At 31.7% G+C, this 17,466-nt stretch overlaps 2 protein-coding genes across 2 annotated transcripts; both read left to right on the top strand.

Moving 5' to 3' along the window:
- The first annotated feature begins 1,588 nt into the window (after positions 1 to 1,588).
- Positions 1,589 to 3,826, top strand: LOC128183370 (E3 ubiquitin-protein ligase TRIM71-like). Its single transcript, XM_052852360.1, has one exon. The coding sequence runs from the start codon at positions 2,153 to 2,155 to the stop codon at positions 3,818 to 3,820; it is 1,668 nt and encodes a 555-aa protein (XP_052708320.1). The 5' UTR covers positions 1,589 to 2,152; the 3' UTR covers positions 3,821 to 3,826.
- An 8,033-nt stretch (positions 3,827 to 11,859) lies between these two features.
- LOC128185147 (multiple epidermal growth factor-like domains protein 10) lies at positions 11,860 to 17,144 on the top strand. The gene is made up of 5 exons (XM_052854820.1): positions 11,860 to 12,079; positions 13,299 to 13,357; positions 13,532 to 13,669; positions 15,999 to 16,145; positions 17,086 to 17,144. Exons 1-5 carry the CDS (start codon positions 11,976 to 11,978, stop codon positions 17,142 to 17,144), a joined length of 507 nt encoding a protein of 168 aa, XP_052710780.1. The 5' UTR covers positions 11,860 to 11,975.
- Positions 17,145 to 17,466: the final 322 nt, after the last annotated feature.

Below are 17,466 nucleotides of genomic sequence, written 5' to 3'. Positions count from 1 at the left end.
CTACTATATATCTATTGCAATATGCAAGTCGAAAAATCTTCCTTTGGATTGTGAATATCAAATCTCAGCAACTGGAGGTTTGAAAAATATTTAAATATAATGTCAAAAAATCTAGAGAAATTATAAATTTATCAATCCAACTCTTTTATAAATCGGTTCATGTGTTACCTTTTAACGATTCTTTGAAAAATGTTGTTTTTTAATGAAATATATATCGAAACGAAAAAAAATGACATACTTTTGGCACCTGAGTGTAGTTTGTGCTGTTACAGATGACACGCCACCAATCTTATGTTTCCCCGCAGATTTGTATATTGTGTGTATAATATGTGTGAAAATATGTATAATTAATAAAAGAAATCTTTTCGAGGCCGAGATCGTTAGTAAAAAGTTTAAAGAGTAATGGCGCTCAAGAATCAAGTCTTTGTATAAACAAGATATCTATTTTTATATATATTTTTTTAGAGGTAAAAATTAAGTAATAATAAACTATCATGAAAATAACAGGAATGATGAAAATTAATGCGTAAATCTAATTGTAAATAATAAACGGAGAAAAGTGTGAAAAACAATGTAATTATAGTGAACTAATATGTGATGTAAAGCTTTAGATAACAAATATATTCAGTTCATAATATAACAAATTTTATTTCTTTTTATAATTAACTTAAATTTTAAATTGACAATTCAGGGACTTATAAACGTCCCATGACAAATTAAACTGTTTGTTGATGATATCAGGGACGTTCACACTTATATATACGTCACTTATAACGAGTTATAGCAAAATTTAAAATTATTGAACTGTTCATTCCGTTTTGACAAAGTACATCATTATTGATCTCATTTAAATAACAGTCCATTTTCATCAAACCACGTTTAATTGAAATAGCAATTGCAATTTCTGGAATCTTGCTGAGCTCTACCGGAAAGACAGTGCGGCAAGCGAAACCTTACGCGCCTCCTGACCACAGACGGACAGCAAGTGTTTTGGCGATCAACGATAATTACGATTGTTTTCAATGATTTATCGTTGTAGATATACCAATATCTTGTATAAAATTGGGTTTCAACAGACAAGTAGCATTGACAAGCAAAAAATAAAAAAAAAATAATCAAAAATGAACTGGCAAATCATAGAAAATTCTATCCCGTTAGATGAGCCTATACCTATTCCCTCCTGCGAGAAGCCCCCCCCCCCCTCCGATGTTACATATCTGTTCAATAAGTAACATACTCATGGATATAAAATAATCACAAATGGAGAACTATCGAACTTTCTAATCATGACACTTGAAATATTTCAAGGGCACATTTTCTACATCCTGAAAAATATGTATTCAAGCTCTTAGTCATATGCAAAGTCATCATAAATTTTCAGAAAAACAAGCTTTCTCTCTCTCTTTCTCACCTTGTCTGTCTGTCTGTCTGTCTGTCTGTCTGTCTCTCTCTCTCTCTCTCTCTCTCTCTCTCTCTCTCTCTCTCTCTCTTGTTTTGTATTTATTCATTTAATGAAAATCAGAAAACAAAAACTATAAGGACTTATTTACATGAACAGCTCGAGTGGAAAATATTAATTTGTACACATTAATATTTTAAAATTTTAAAGGCATAGATAGGAAGATAAAACCGGGAATTTGTAGATACGGATGCAGAGATACTATGCAATGAATGGTGTTTCGGTCCCTTGTAGAAGACTTTAGACTGTGGTGTTGAAAGCTGACGTCTACATTTCAGTATTCATTAGGGATGGTTTATTATCAATAAAAGTACTATGCAAGTAAGGAAATTAATTTTCTTTTTAATAAGAAGAACAATAATAAAATTCTTCTTCGGTTTATGTTCTAATTTATTTCATATTATCAACGGAAACATTACACACAAGGAAGTACTTTCGAACTTGATTTATTGCTGAATCTATGAAAAAACAGGATACACGATAAGTCGGAGTGTCATTAACGAGAGTCGGTAATATCTGAAGTTGATATTGCATAATTATGGAAATAAGCCTCGAACTGTCTTGAAATTGTGACGTTTTTCGTTTTATTTTTGGTTGCTTCTCTCTGCTTCAGATAGTATTATGGATTTTTACAACTTAACGTAAGTTCCATTGACAGACTTAATCTCAAATATTCCAAAAAGATTGAAATATATGGCCACGAACACAGCACAAGACGCCGTTCGATGCAGCTTGTGCACGGAGGTCGTCGTCTTTCTATGCGGCAGTTGTCATGTTAACCTTTGCGGGCAGTGTTTACCGACCCATCTAGACAAAAACAAATCTTTGAAGCATGAAATTCTTTCATACACCTCAGAGTCTGTCCAATCGAAACCACAGGCACCGGAATGCCAGGACCATCCTGGAGAATCTCGAAAGCTTTACTGTCAGGACTGCAACGTCCCAATATGTTCGCAGTGCCTGATCATGACGGGGAATCACAATCGACATGGGGCAGTGAAATTGGCGGATTTCTGGGAAAAAACCCGGAACATAATCATGGAAGATTTGATAGAATTGCATCATTTTGAAAAAGAGTATTCAATGATTGTCAAAGACCGGGAGAATAAAATTAAGAAGTACACCGAGCACAGTAATCAAGAAAAGATTTTGTTAAAAAAACGAGGACAAGAGTTGTACCAAATCCTCACTAAAGCAATAGAAACAATTGAACACGAGCTGACTGATATGGTGAAAGAAGATCTTCAAATTTTACAAAACGATAAAGACAAAGTGCAGCATTCATATCAAGTAATAAAAGACTGCATTGAACGAAACGAACATATCTTGAATGAAGAAAACTCCTTTAAAATGCTTGAGTACAAATCAATCGTAGAAGAGTTACGGCTTGTACCATCTATGAAAGACATAAGTCCACCAAAACTGATATTGCCAGACGTGAAAAAAGAAGAAATCATTAAACAAGTTGTGTCTCTCCAGTCATCTGTACACTCCACTCTTCCAGGTTTTACCATAAGTAAAACGGGCGATGTTACGATGGTTTCAACACTAACGATGATGGAAGAGCCAACTCTTCTTGCAGTTCTTTTAACGCACTGTACAAAATTAAAAGGAATCTGCTGCGAGTCTAAGGAAAAGGTTTGGATTTATGGAGATGACGAAAAGATTAAACAGCTTGACAGATCGGGTAATGCGTTAAATTCCTTCAATGCCGCATCTGGAACCAGTCAGAAAGATATTGCGATGAATAGTGATGGCAATATAGCATTTTCTCACAAAGAGGATGCATGCATTTATTTAGTAAAGAAGACTAAGATCGAGAAGTTCGTCGATGTATCCTGCTGGATACCCTATGGTCTCTGCTTTAATTCAGACGGAGATTTAATGGTCTGCATGAGACGGAATGATTATACAGAAAGCAAAGTGGGTGTGTTTGCCGATGGTAAATTGAAACAACAATTTCAATTCGACGATATTAGGAAACCATTATTTTCAATAAGCCGGAACAGCATGTATATCTGTGAAAACGGAAATGGCGACATCTGTGTTTCTGACTGGAACGCATGCGCAGTGATAGTGATGAAAAAATCCGGAGAATATCGCTTCCGTTACACCGGGTGTCTATCGCGCAGCTTTAAAGAGTTCTATCCTCACGGTATTGCAACTGACAGTAGCTGTCGTATTCTGATCGCAGATCGAGATAATAACTGTGTTCATGTAACCGACAGAAACGGAAAGTTCGTCCGGTATATCACGTGTGGTTTGCAGGATCCGTTTGTTTTGAGCTTGGATACAGAGGAAAACCTTTGGGTTGGAGAATGCGACACTGCCTGCATCAAAATCATCAAGTATCTTGAGTGACTTGACAATGAAAGTTTATATATATATATATATATATATATATATATATATATATATATATATATATATATATATATATATATATATGATAAGTAAAACAAACTTTTTTTTCTTGAAACAATTCTCAATGCCTCATATCATTTTCTATATCTGACTACCATCGTTCCGCTTGATTATATTTATATTTTATTTTCTAATGTTAATATTTCCTAAATTGAAGATACAGAGGACTTATTTTAAATATACCTGTCCGTCTTTTCACCGTATATTTTGAACTATGCAAGCTTTAAATTAGATTTCCTACCAGTGAAGTGTTAAAAGCTGTTGGTAGAGTTCAAAGGTGAATATGGCTTCAAAGGTTCAAATTGTAGCACAACATCATGTACATTCTTACTGAAGAACGTTTCATAATTGATATGAATTATTCAATAAATATTGAAACACTTCGACTATTTTTAAACATTGTAGAACCGTGTATCGTCGAACACGGATATGTAAAGTCCGGACATGCATAAATATAAAGAATCTAACATCTGTAGGAATTGTTGGTAATCTTCAACTATCATAGAGAAATGGTAATTGAAGAAAGGGTTGATTTGAATTAACAAAGACGGCATTGATGTTTGGTCATTCTATCTTCTACTTACTAGCACCAGTTGTGTAAAATTCTTTACTCTCTGTTGCTTAATAACAGGTAAATAACAGCTTTAAGGTGGTGCAGGATACCTGCATATTGTGGTGTATACTTCTTATTGAGATAAACAATAAAGTATGTTAAATATTAATTAAATATTTACCCCCCAAATAGTGTTACCTTACATTGAAACGCAATGGGTTAGAGCGTTTACATGTCTGTTAGAGCATTGGGGTCCAAGGTGTACTTTTGGTTTAGAATTATAATAAATGAATTTTCAGGGGGGGGGGGGGTCTGGACCCTCACTCCCACCCCTTCTCTAAATCTGTGCACACGATGAAGTACATGTAGGCACACAGAAGCAAATCTAAAACCGGCAACCGCCACGGGGAGGGGGCATAATTTAATTTTTAATTTTGTTTGTAATAATTATATAGACCGTTATACTTTCAATGACATGAAATGTTAAGATTATTGATTAACTGAAATTCACTGCAAACAGTTCAACCCCAAATTGCACATAAAGTGCTGCTCATGTGTATTATCATATTAGAAGGGATCTCATCCGTCAGTTATGAAAATTATCATTTTTAAATGTATTACCGGAGTTTGCATGTGGCTTTCATTTTTAATCAAACTGGTACAAAACAGTGTTATTTAGGGGCAAACCCTTGGTGCAGGTTTTACTGTCTAATGACAGCATCTAGTTTAAATATTGGCAAGAAGTTCTCACTTGATAAATAACAATATATCGGGAATAGGTGCGGGAGAAAATTATTATTATTATAATATAGAAAATATCTGTACTAATTATTATTATTATAATATAGAAAATATCTGTACAAGCCATGGGCCTTCTTGTCATTAACCTTACGATATTATTGCTCAGGCGACAATTAGCCATGTGTAAACATATATTTGATATCATTCACACTAAAGGCATTATGGACAAATCTTGCGATTAAATCAGTTAGTTATAAATGTAAATTTACATACTTGACGACCCAATACCCCGATGTTTAGGCCAGTTGGGCAATTGACATCTTCCCAAGTCAAGGGTTTCTGATCCGCATCGCTTCTCACGGATCAGAAACCCTTGACTTGGAAAGATTGGCTATTGACTAAATAAGTTCACTTTCTAGACGATTATATATTCTAAGTTGTATTAATGAATACGGGCAGTATATGTTTGTAAAACACCAATACCTTGTTTGGCATCAGAGACATCAAAAACATTTGTGTTTATGTTATTTATGTTTCTGTTGGCATTTGATGCCAATATTAGTTTTATAAAAGTAGACTTGACTCCAGTATCAATGTCATATTAAAGATTTTAAAAAAATGTTAGCTGATGTCCAAAGAAAAAAAAGCAAAAGCTCAATCCGTTCAAGGTTATAGCAAAATAGATACTATCCATTGTTAAATCATGAATTAAAAATGAAATGCGAAGAACTTTGGTGTGTGCCACTAAAGAATAAATCTGCGATTTATAAAAGCTCTACCGCGAAATCAAAACTATTTACAAGGTAATTACTATCGGGATCGAAATTTCTTGACATGAATGTAAGCGATAATGCTTTAAAATTTAAAAAAAATGACGTCATTTGAGTGTTTTACTACGGGAAGATTTTACTTGGAATAACAGAGATGAGATGGGCGTGCGGGCTCGCCGACGCGCTGAATACAATTAGTCCCTACCAACGATGGAGGAGCTTAATGCAGAACCAATAGTAGAAGAAGCAAAGGTATCGGCGACCTGCCATTTGCACCGTTTGAAACAGTGCAAGGTATATGCATGATATCCTTTGTCAATGCAAAGAAACAAGTCGCAGGAAATGGAGAATTTAAAGATCATTATTTTCTTCACGAGCAAAGGAAAGAGAAGCGACTACAACAGCTACAGAAGCACACCCCACACGAGCATCCTCGACCTAGCATTTGTTCAAATTATCTTGCTCAGACTGCAGAAGCTAGCTATGTGTCTATACTCAGAATCACAGAGTTGCTACCGCTTAGAAACGTCAATGGTAGGTATGATTTTCTTCCTTTGACAATTTCAGAAGAAATGCATATCTTCCATGACATCATATAACAACTGAATGTATTTGATCTGGACATGGTCAGCAGATAAGGGCATTTTGATATCCTTCTAAATATTGCTAGCCAAAAACATATCTTTGTTGAAACCTTCCACACGGATATAAGAAGACAGATCTGTTTTAATGGCAGTGTCTCTGAGCCATTCAAAATTAACAGTGGCGTCAGATATTATTTTGATAATTTTTTGATAATTTTTATAAGTTTATTTGACAATCTTTGACAGGAATCTTTTGATAACTGTATTGTGCATCAAATGGTACTAAATTTTTAGCTGTAAAATGTCTTGTTAGCAATCAAAACCATGTTTCCGTTCTCTATTTAAAAGTACGAAAACAAAATCATATAAAATCATTGCAAGCTGATTTTGGTCTCAGTTTTTTGTAATCATTAAGATATGGCATATTCCGCATTCATGTTCTAATATATGTTCTTAATTTGTAAATCAAATGTGTCTCTAGAATTCTAATTGAACTTTTTGAAAATCAACAGAACAAGTCGTCTGTCCGTCTGTTTGTGCAATCTTGTCTGGGCCATTTTACATCTGCTCTGGAGAATCATTGGAAGTATCTACGTTATAAAATAATCATTCATAGCTTGTCTCTTTACTCAAATTAGGGAATTACAAGTAGTTTGTTGAGAGGAGCTAAACTATTTATTACCTTTAAATGTGAGTAATTAATGTCATCTCAGATATTGCGAAATATTGTCATGAATGTCATGCGACGAACATATTTTTCCAGGAATGGGGGGGGGGGCTGTTTTATAGCCATTTTGCCGGAGGGAAACAGGAGGAAATTCTACTATCCAACATAATACAATTATTATGCTTGACAGGTCGTTTTAAATGACGCGTCACATGTAATAAGAAAATCAATTGACCTTTTCATGTGTAATTTATATATAAGAATTTGTTTTTACCCAAGGGTCAATGATCCTGAAAGAGCTTAGATGCATGTAAACAACAAATACTAATTTGTCATTGATTTGTTATAGAAGTTATGTTGGTTTAAAAAATAAGGACTCCCAGTTTTTTTGAATTTTTTTTCACTAAAAATCCGTATGTATAACACTTTCAAACATTTATACGTTTTGATTTCAGTAGAAAAGAATAAGATTCTGTCTTAGTTTTCTTTTGTAATAAATTGCATCATTTAATTGAATAACAAACATAATGCAACGGATTGACTGCTACATGGTTGACGCAGAAATATGGGCCATCTCAGGTTTTAAATATCTCATTCTTTCGACTCAAAGGTGACTAAATATTGGTTTACTGTTAACTGAACAACACAATTCTACCATTTACAAAATATGTATCCTTTCGAAACCTATTTCTTCAAATTATACGTGACACTGATTCATTTAGTGCATATTACATGTTTTATATGTGTCTTAATGGTTGTTAAATATTATTAGTACTGGGATATTACTGAAAACGAGACGTTGTGTTAAAAGCTGATTCTTATCTACCAGTCACCAGACACACCATTATATAATACAAAACACAGTCAGATTTCTTAAACAGTAGTACAATATATCACTCTCTTGGTACATACGTACGTAAATCAATATAACAGTTGTAAATTTTTACGCAAAAAATGAAATACAATGTATTGCTTTTTGTAAATAAGTGAGAAATTTAAACTTAGAAAGGGAGGGTTTCAGATTTAAGGTTTCCTTATTGCTAATGCATTACAGTCAAAAGCTTTAACAACATCAGGTATGTATATTCGTTCTTTTCATTTAATACCAACATAAAGCACAGTCACTGCCAAACAAAACACAATGATACAACTCATGCTGCTAATGTGTCTATTCACTGTTTTCTCTCTTTACACAACTGCATTCTGATGCGAAGGGTAAGAACGATGGACAATTTAGTACATTATTTGTTTTTTGATACAGTTGTAGTCTCAAAAGAAAAAACACATGATAAAATATCTTTACTAACGATTGGTAGTGATATATGGTATGGTATTATCTATTTGTATGAGACATGTATTAGACATAACCATTTTTAAAAAAGTATCCGACAAAATACTCCGATGATAAAATTACAGAGTAATGCCATTATTAACCTTAATCATTAATTATAATTTGTACGCCATCAATGACCCATTGACTTCATTCGTAAAAAATGGTTTTACGAGGACGTTTATTGATCATTGAATCTTTTCAATGAAAAAATAGTTTCTGTTCTACGCATTTTTCTACAAAAGTTGCTACCTATATACGAGGGTTTTCCAAAAATAGCGTAGGCAGAACACATAACTTAAAATCTGTTCAGTGCAATTTCATTAGACTTCCACGATTTTTTCAATTGCTCTTTGGCATACAATACTGAAAAATTCAAATCAGTACTTTGTTAATTTCTTGAGAGAATGAATAATTAGTAACAACAAGTTTTGTAAGGCGGCGCATTCGTCCTACTGAAATATTTTGTTCAGCATTTTAACGGTCGGTTTTACTTTTTTCACTTATTGTCATCAGACTCGTCCGAATATTTTCAATGTTGTAGGACTACTTATTCACCAAATGCAATTCTAAGCCATTTTGTTAATTTTATTTTCTTCAATGGCCGCTTTGGATTTGTTTCAAGGTCTTTACAAAATTTTATCAGTTACCGCAGCGCCGCCTTAAATGCCGACGTCGTCATTTTACAACAAGTTAACACTTCTACTTGTTACAAAATGCGCAATAAAAATTATAGTCAAAACATTTTTTGAGTAAATAATAGAGTTATTAACAAATATAAATGTATTTTTATTTCAAATTTTTCATTCGAAAAGACTTTAAACTTTTCCTCGCATTTTTCATTTCATGTTGATTTCGTTTTTGACATTGCGCTGCAAGTCAAAATGATGATTTAACATTTATTTATTTCACTTATTTAATCTTAAACAATTTTTGATTATAAAACATAACTTGACTGAACACTTCTTAAACCCTTTGTGGCACAAGTTTCATCTTCCTGTGATTTCGATTTACTAAATAACGCCACTTGTCTACGCTATTTTCGGGACAACCCTCGCAAATGTCAAATAATTTATTCCAATCGTTCGATCCGCTGAATTTAACCAAAATGTTGAATGATTTGAAAATATTGGAGTTTACACCATGGCATCTGGATGCGAAAAGTAGGAATGACTTATTAGCTAGAAAAATGATTAATAACTATTTATAATAACTATTCAAGCAACATTTCAATACAGAAAAATATTTGTTTGCTTCTTTCTGTTTGACAAACTGTTGACCATGATAATGCAAAATAAATGATATTAAGTCCAAAATGGCACGGTTACTAAAAAAGATGATTTATCTTTCAAATATGACAACTGAAACCAGAAGAAATGTACAGAATTTGATCATACGGCAGGTTGTACGCATAAATCACCACCTAAAATGTATCGGTTTACAGGTTGTTAAGACTCATCTAAAATTTCACTTGTACAATATGTAAACAATTAATTTTTTGAGTATACATTTCTCTTTAATCAAACGACTAACTAAACAGATCAATTTTCACAAATTTTAATAAAAACATACAGTCATACATTTATATGCGATAAGTTCACTCACTATATGTAAGTCCCATTTCCCCTTGTATAAAACCGGAAATAAAGAAAAGATATGCAATCATGATTTGACAAAAATTGAAAAACAAATATATAAAATTAAAAACATGAGCAGGCTATAAGATTTTTTTAAAAGATAAATTTGGCTTTGTTGCTTAACATACTTTTTTAAAGGTTGTTGCCAACGTTTCTTTTGGAACTCGAATTCACAACAATGTGAACGTAAGTAAACATCCATTAGAGGCCGACTAATATATATTTATAAGTATACATTTATTGGCATTATCATGATTAAACTTTCAGTAGCCATCAGCCGTTTATCAGTGAAGGAAACGTACATAAACGCTTAACAATTTTACTTATTATTTGTTAAACTAAATATTTCTTTTTCAAACTTCTAACAATTATTACATGTACGTCAATAATGTTCGACAAATAAGCTCACTATAAGTAGAATTGCATTGCAAATTCACCCTGACACCAATAACATAAAGTTTGTATTTATATCGATTATTTTTCTTATCATTTTAATACGTTTTTATTCACAATTCCAAGTATGAAGTTTTCTATTTTAATGGTTTAATGTTTAATGATGTGGTTTAATGTAATAGCAAGGAAACAAGTTTACTTCTGATAAGAATCAACACGTTCACAGTCTGTTATTCAACTGCTTCATGTAAAGCTTTGAATAACGACACTATTATAAGTAGATGTATTTGCACAGCATCCGGATTATGGAAGTGTCTGCACCTTGATTTAATTTTTTTTAAAGCTGCGTTTCATAATTCTTTTATACAAACAGTCCTGTTCTATTGCTTAAAAATTTTGCTCTGAATGATATCTATGTATTTTTGTATAATTCCAATAATAACTGTGAGTATGTAAGTTGTTGTGTTTTAAATTATGGAGGTTTTAATAGTTTATTTTGTCAGTCAGTAACAGTAATCTTCTGTCAGCATACAATCACTTAAATGTATGTTTGTAGGGAGTGTTTTTAAAAAATATATTTAAGTAGTTTATAAATCTTTAATAAGAAACAGATGCATTGTATTATAAGGATCCAGCTTTTTTTTCTTTGTTAGCCAAAAACAACTTCATTAATTTCACATATTTCATTTTTCTACATTTTTCTACATCTTAAAACTATATTGCCAAGCCGATGCTACATTAATTGATTATAACTATCACACAGTCTTTTGTAATCCAGACATTTGTCATGTCTTTTCTTCTAATCTCGAAAGTACATGAACAGGTATTGTTAAACTACTTAAGAAAATTAAGATCATATAGGAATGCTTCGCATTCTTACAGTTTTTATGAAGTGAAAACTGATTTCTGGTTCACTATTTGTGTTTATTTACTTCTGTTTAGACATCGTAATTAGGATCAAATATCATACAGCAATCTGTTACTTTGAGCCAATACAGTCAATTCACAATTAGACTAATTGTCAACTTACTGACTGAATTATGCCAGCCCTCCAGGTTGAATGGTACGGGTTCAGGCTGTACTTGTGTCAATATTTACATTATAGTTTATGTGAGTTACGTGTTGATAAGTAATATTTCAATGATTAACCTCTGCGGACTTTTTCAGGCGTTCATTATAATTCATCTGCTGACGGACAGTTAGTGTGCACATTTTTTTTTTGCTATGAAAAATTATCATGTCTCAAAAAATAAAAAGTTAACTTTGAAAAACCATCGCTTTCAATGTGTTCACAATTAGCAACGAACTTTTTATACAAGTACGTAAGTGAATCATTATAATAGTCAAAAGGTTAAGTATTCCGGATATGTAGATATCTGATTTTTTTATTTACAAACATACAGTTCACTTTGACTTGATGTTTGAATGCCGAAAACACTTTGACACGATGTTTCAACGGTTGCTGCGAATGCTTATATTCATAATCATATCTAGGTACACCACTGGAGACTTGTGCCCAGGGTAAGATCGAGTTATTAGTTAGATAAATAAGTAATCATTATAATTGTTTGAACTAAATTACAATGCAAGAAAGTTTTGATTGTTCTACTACATTGACTAAGAAGGTTAACTTTTATTTTTCAACAAAATTATTTTCATGCTTTTTCAGACGGTTTTACTGATTACTTTTTTTTATCAAGAAAAACTAAACATACATCTTTCATTCACTTTTCTTGATCCTATCTAATAAACCGGAAATAAAATTAAGACATGCAAACATTTCTTGATCAATGATTGGCAAAAAAATTATAACAGAGACATAAGATATAATGCCAAGACAGTTTTTCTTTCGGAAAAAAAACATACTGTTGATTTGAGTTCTTAGGTTGTTTAAGGTTGGTGTCTGGTTGTTGTTTTTTTGGAACTTTAATAAACAGTTTGTGAGTAGGTTCACATAAATTGAAACAGAATAAATATCATTATATTTTATTTCAAAACCTGCCTCTGAATCATTAAAACATCTATCTGTATTGATAATTTCCCTTACATTAAAATAGTATTTAGGATAAATGTAAAAATGAGAACTCAATAGCTGTTACATGTAACAAAATTATCTGAAAAAAGTCATCTTGATTGGTAAAATTAAAAACTATACGTCTGTTATTCAAATGTGACTTTTGCGACCGCATTGTTTAATTTATTATCAGTGTATTATGAAAGAAAATGTCAATTTTGATAACCAAAGAGGTGCAAAATGGAATGTTCATATTTATTTTAAATTCTTTAATTAAAATTTCAAATTATTGGAATGGAGGCACCATTAACATGATGTTTAAACATTTCCTATGTTCAAAATAGGTACTGTATTACATTTAGAAAGCAAATAAAAACATCAATTTTGTAGAAGGAAGGAAGAGGGAAATTAAGCACTCGTTGAGGTTATAGACAACGAGTGATTGTTCATTTCTTTGTGTGTGTGCTTTCAATTTTTTTAATTTAAAATTTCTAAAAATTAGCTCCGTAATAGAAGATTTCATACACTAATGGTAAACTATTCTTTGAATTCGAACAAAACAAATGAACGTAAAAAGCAACGTTTCCATTTAGCTTTAACTTATCTTATATGCATGATTATAACGCAATTAAAAGTTGCCGTGGAATAAACCAATATTTTTTTTTAATATATATATACTCTAATAAGCAAAAAAAAAAGCCAAAATTTTTATATTTTGAATTGCAGTACGTACAAAGGTTGCTGCCCGGGCTTTAGCTTGAATTCGACAACTCAACAATGTGAACGTGCGTTCTTTTCTGTCATTGTTTCTACAAAATGATTTCACCATTTAGTAAACTAACAATAATCATATTTACAATAACAAGGATAACGAACATTGTATTATCGATTTTTAAATCCTAATGGACGCGAGAACATGGTAATCTATATAAAATCTTTATATTTACAATTTTATTTAGAATGTATGGCAGGCTACGTTGGGTGGAACTGTTCAACACCGTGTCCGTATCCTACATACGGAGTGCGCTGTCAAGGATATTGTAACTGTTACAAAGACTTGTGTGATATTTCTATGGGATGTATTATTCGTACCACAGGTAAACATTTTGATTGATTAAAAAACATTTAAGGTCTTTCGATTGTCGCATGACGTTATCGAGAGCATTCAGGATTATTTTACTGTTATTGGTCATAACATTAGTTTTATGTGATGCATGGTTTTGCCAATTTATTGATTTATACTTGTGTTTAACACATTTTAAGCTATGTGAAATGAAATGACACTAATGTTTAGCAATTTATAGAAGAATAATTTGAGTTGAAATCGCTGAATTCAATGAAAAATTAATAAAACCTTACATAGGCAAACTTGATAGAATCTACAATTCAAAACACTTTACCAGGCACGGTAACCATTCCTTTGAAGATTTCGATACGATATATTATAAATGACAAATGTACCAATTGCCAGTGAGTTTAAACCATTATTTCAAATGTTAAAGACGTTTTATTTGCTAAACTGTACTTATTCACGGTTAAAAAAAATGTATCAAAATGTACTGTAAATGTGATAGCATTCATACTGGCAAGTTTAAATTGCCTTAAAACATATTTTAAAATAAAATACATAAAATAAAGAATTGCGATTAATTTCTTTAAAAAAAATTGCTTTATTATATCGAAATCAGTAAAAAAAAATGTGATGTTTAATTTGAGAGCAGTTGTTGCTTCAATTGCCCTGATAGTGTACCTGTATAAGCTCCTTCAGCATGAACAATATATTTGCAGTATACCAAAATTTAATTTCAATTTGAATGTTTGCATATTAATCTTTAAGGATGACGTTTACTCAGAATGAAAAAAAATTCCACTGATGATAATGAAAAACCAACTATTGTGTGTTATTGACCTTACATGGTAGTGTTGTTCTTTACTTTCAAAAACGTAGGTCAATGACCTACTTTTTGAGTTAATGGCCATTGAATATTTTTTGAAAATTTAAGAAAAATCCATAAAAATTTTACACTATGATTGAGATTTTCTTAATTGTGAAAATAATACAAATTGCTTAACTCTTTAAAAAATGAAATACAGTTTATGAATGGCAGTGACTTTAAATAGATACAAAGCATTACGTTTTTATTCACATTTTTTATAGATATTCTAGTCCGAATTTCCTCTATCAGTTTTCAAATTACTACCCATTTTTGATTCAATATAACAAAAAACCGAATGATGATAATGCTAAAGCATTTATAGTATTAAACTAAGTATATTGACCTTTCTCTGCTGGCATAAAATTTATATGAGGTCAATGATCAAAATTTTGAGATATGGTGTCTTTTATCATTTTTAAGCATTTTTCAATATGTTTGTAGTGTGTGCCATACAATTATCTAAACGAAAAAGCAAGATAAAACCAACAGAAAATATGCAAAATTATGTTGACTAACAAATAAAATCTTAACTTTAAATATTATAGAACTACCAAAAATATTTTAGTGGAAAACAAAATTTGAAAAATTTAGTCCGAATTTCCTCTGTTTTGCTAAAAGTCAAACTTTGTCAGAGCCTAATTCCATAATTTAATATAATTATCGATTGTTATGTCAATAATAATTCATTTAATAAATGCATTTTGTATTTAAAACAAATTTTACTCATAAAATTGAACTTTTTGACAATCCGAATTTGAGAACTCAAACCCTGAGTAAACAACGTCCTTAAATCTATACAAAAATTACACGGATAAAACTATAAAAACGTCAAAGGTGGAGAAACCTTAATGTAGCAAAAAAAAATGTTATCAAAGGTACACATGTTTGATGCTATTACTCAAAACCACATGTAAAGCATATCAACTTATGATTAATATTACATGTATTATAATTATCATTACCATCATCATCATCATCATTTTTTTTTATTGCATTTTCCATGTATTTCAGCAGCTCAGGAAAATTGTAGCCCCGGATTCTTTGGAAAAGACTGTCGTGCAAAATGTTCTTATCCATATTTAGGGAAAGACTGTCAGGAACGATGTGATTGTGACGAAAGCCTGTGTGACGTTTCTACCGGATGTCTTGTTGTCACAACAGGTGAGCAATTCGTTCCATTTCTTCTACTTAGATTTACTCTTATTTACTTAATTCCTGACAAGTTTGAGTTGGATCATTATTACTTTTCAGTACATACATCATGTAGCCCAGGATACTTTGGTACAAACTGTAGGGGAAAATGTTCCTATCCTTATTACGATGCGGAATGTCAAGGTTAATGTGACTGTGATATGGACTTATGTGACGTATCTACCGGATGTATCGCTATTACAACAGGTAACAACTGATGATGTCAAATTATTAATTTGTTTTAGCTAAAATATTTATAAGCAACAATTTACAACATTGAAATGAATTGTTTTCACAGCTCAAGCAGGATGCATCACTGGGTACGTTGGTGAAAACTGTCGAGAAAAATGTACGTATCCCTATTACGGTATGGAATGTCAAAATCAGTGCGACTGTGATGAGAACAGATGTGATTTCTCAACCGGATGTACAAATTATACAAAAGGTAACATCACCTTGTACACTAATTGTTATTAATAACAAACTCTATTTTCAGATAATCAGAACTTCTTTTTATATATAGAATTATTAATATTCTATGATGAATGTTTGCCTATAGAGATGTATTTTACAAGTATGACATAGCAACTACATCCTGAAACCAATAACACGATGAGTGTTCTGGAAATGAAAGGACCATAAAACGTGCCAGGTTATCATTATGTTAAAACATTCATATAGGGTATATGTAAACAAATAATTCATCAAAAAATCCATTGTGATTATGTCACTTATAGATAAAATGGCACTAATAAAGAGGACGCGATGGTCGTGGTATTTTTTTTTAGGAGGAAAGCTCACTATAAAGATCTCGAAAATATATGAAATTTCAATAGTTAGAAATTATTTTTTTCTAAAATGCAGTTTATGGCAGAAATTATAATTTCTTAAAAATAAAAGTACATGCTAGTTAATTGTGTTTTGTTTGACTAAAAACTTTTAATTACATGTATAAAGATCACAATATGAATGCTGTATCAAAATTGTATTTTGATATCCTTTATCCTAGAGATATGTTGGTAAGCAAATCAAATGCATTTATAATCGGTAGCGAGGCTTTTGGTTTTAAGCTAAATTTGATTGTGAAGAAAAAATATACTGCAAAAATAAAAGTTCACTTACTCTTTTTTTAAAGGTGGGGCTTCGAAAAGTTACAATATCTTGACCATATGTATTGCACACTATTTACGTGCATTATGCATATAAAAAAGCTTTGCTGTTATGCTTTTAAATAATACTGAACCTATGAAAGTAGTATCAATGGACATTGTTCAATTATCACGATGCTATTTCAGTCTGTGTTAATCGTCATCCCGTACCGGGTTTCTTATTCATACCTGCCTGGTACCCCTCAATTATCTGTTTATATATTCATTTGATGTAAGGTTCTGAACTCTTTGGACCGTGTTCAATGAGATATCAGCACGACTTTAACAATCCGTAGAAGAGAAAATGATATAGTATTATTTCAAAACCGGTATGAGTTTGAATACTGTTTTGCATACCGACACAGCTTCTGTATGGAGGGTAATCGTGTTCAAAAATCCAGACATGTAAACTTGTAAATCCGAATATGCAATCGTGTTGATGTGTGAGCCTGAGCATGAATATGTGTAATTCTGGTCGTGTAACCTATAAAACTTGGGCATAAACACGTGTAAGATTTGACTCAGTTCCTTCGCATGATGCACATTTTGCAACTTTATTGTTTACATTAGTTAATTAAACCTTCAACTTTGCACACTTTCAATCCGTAGTTTCTGCGT

Source organism: Crassostrea angulata, chromosome 5, assembly GCF_025612915.1.
Source record: "Crassostrea angulata isolate pt1a10 chromosome 5, ASM2561291v2, whole genome shotgun sequence".
Taxonomy (NCBI): Eukaryota; Metazoa; Mollusca; class Bivalvia; order Ostreida; family Ostreidae; genus Magallana; species Magallana angulata.
This window is presented reverse-complemented; position numbering and strand designations above follow the sequence as displayed.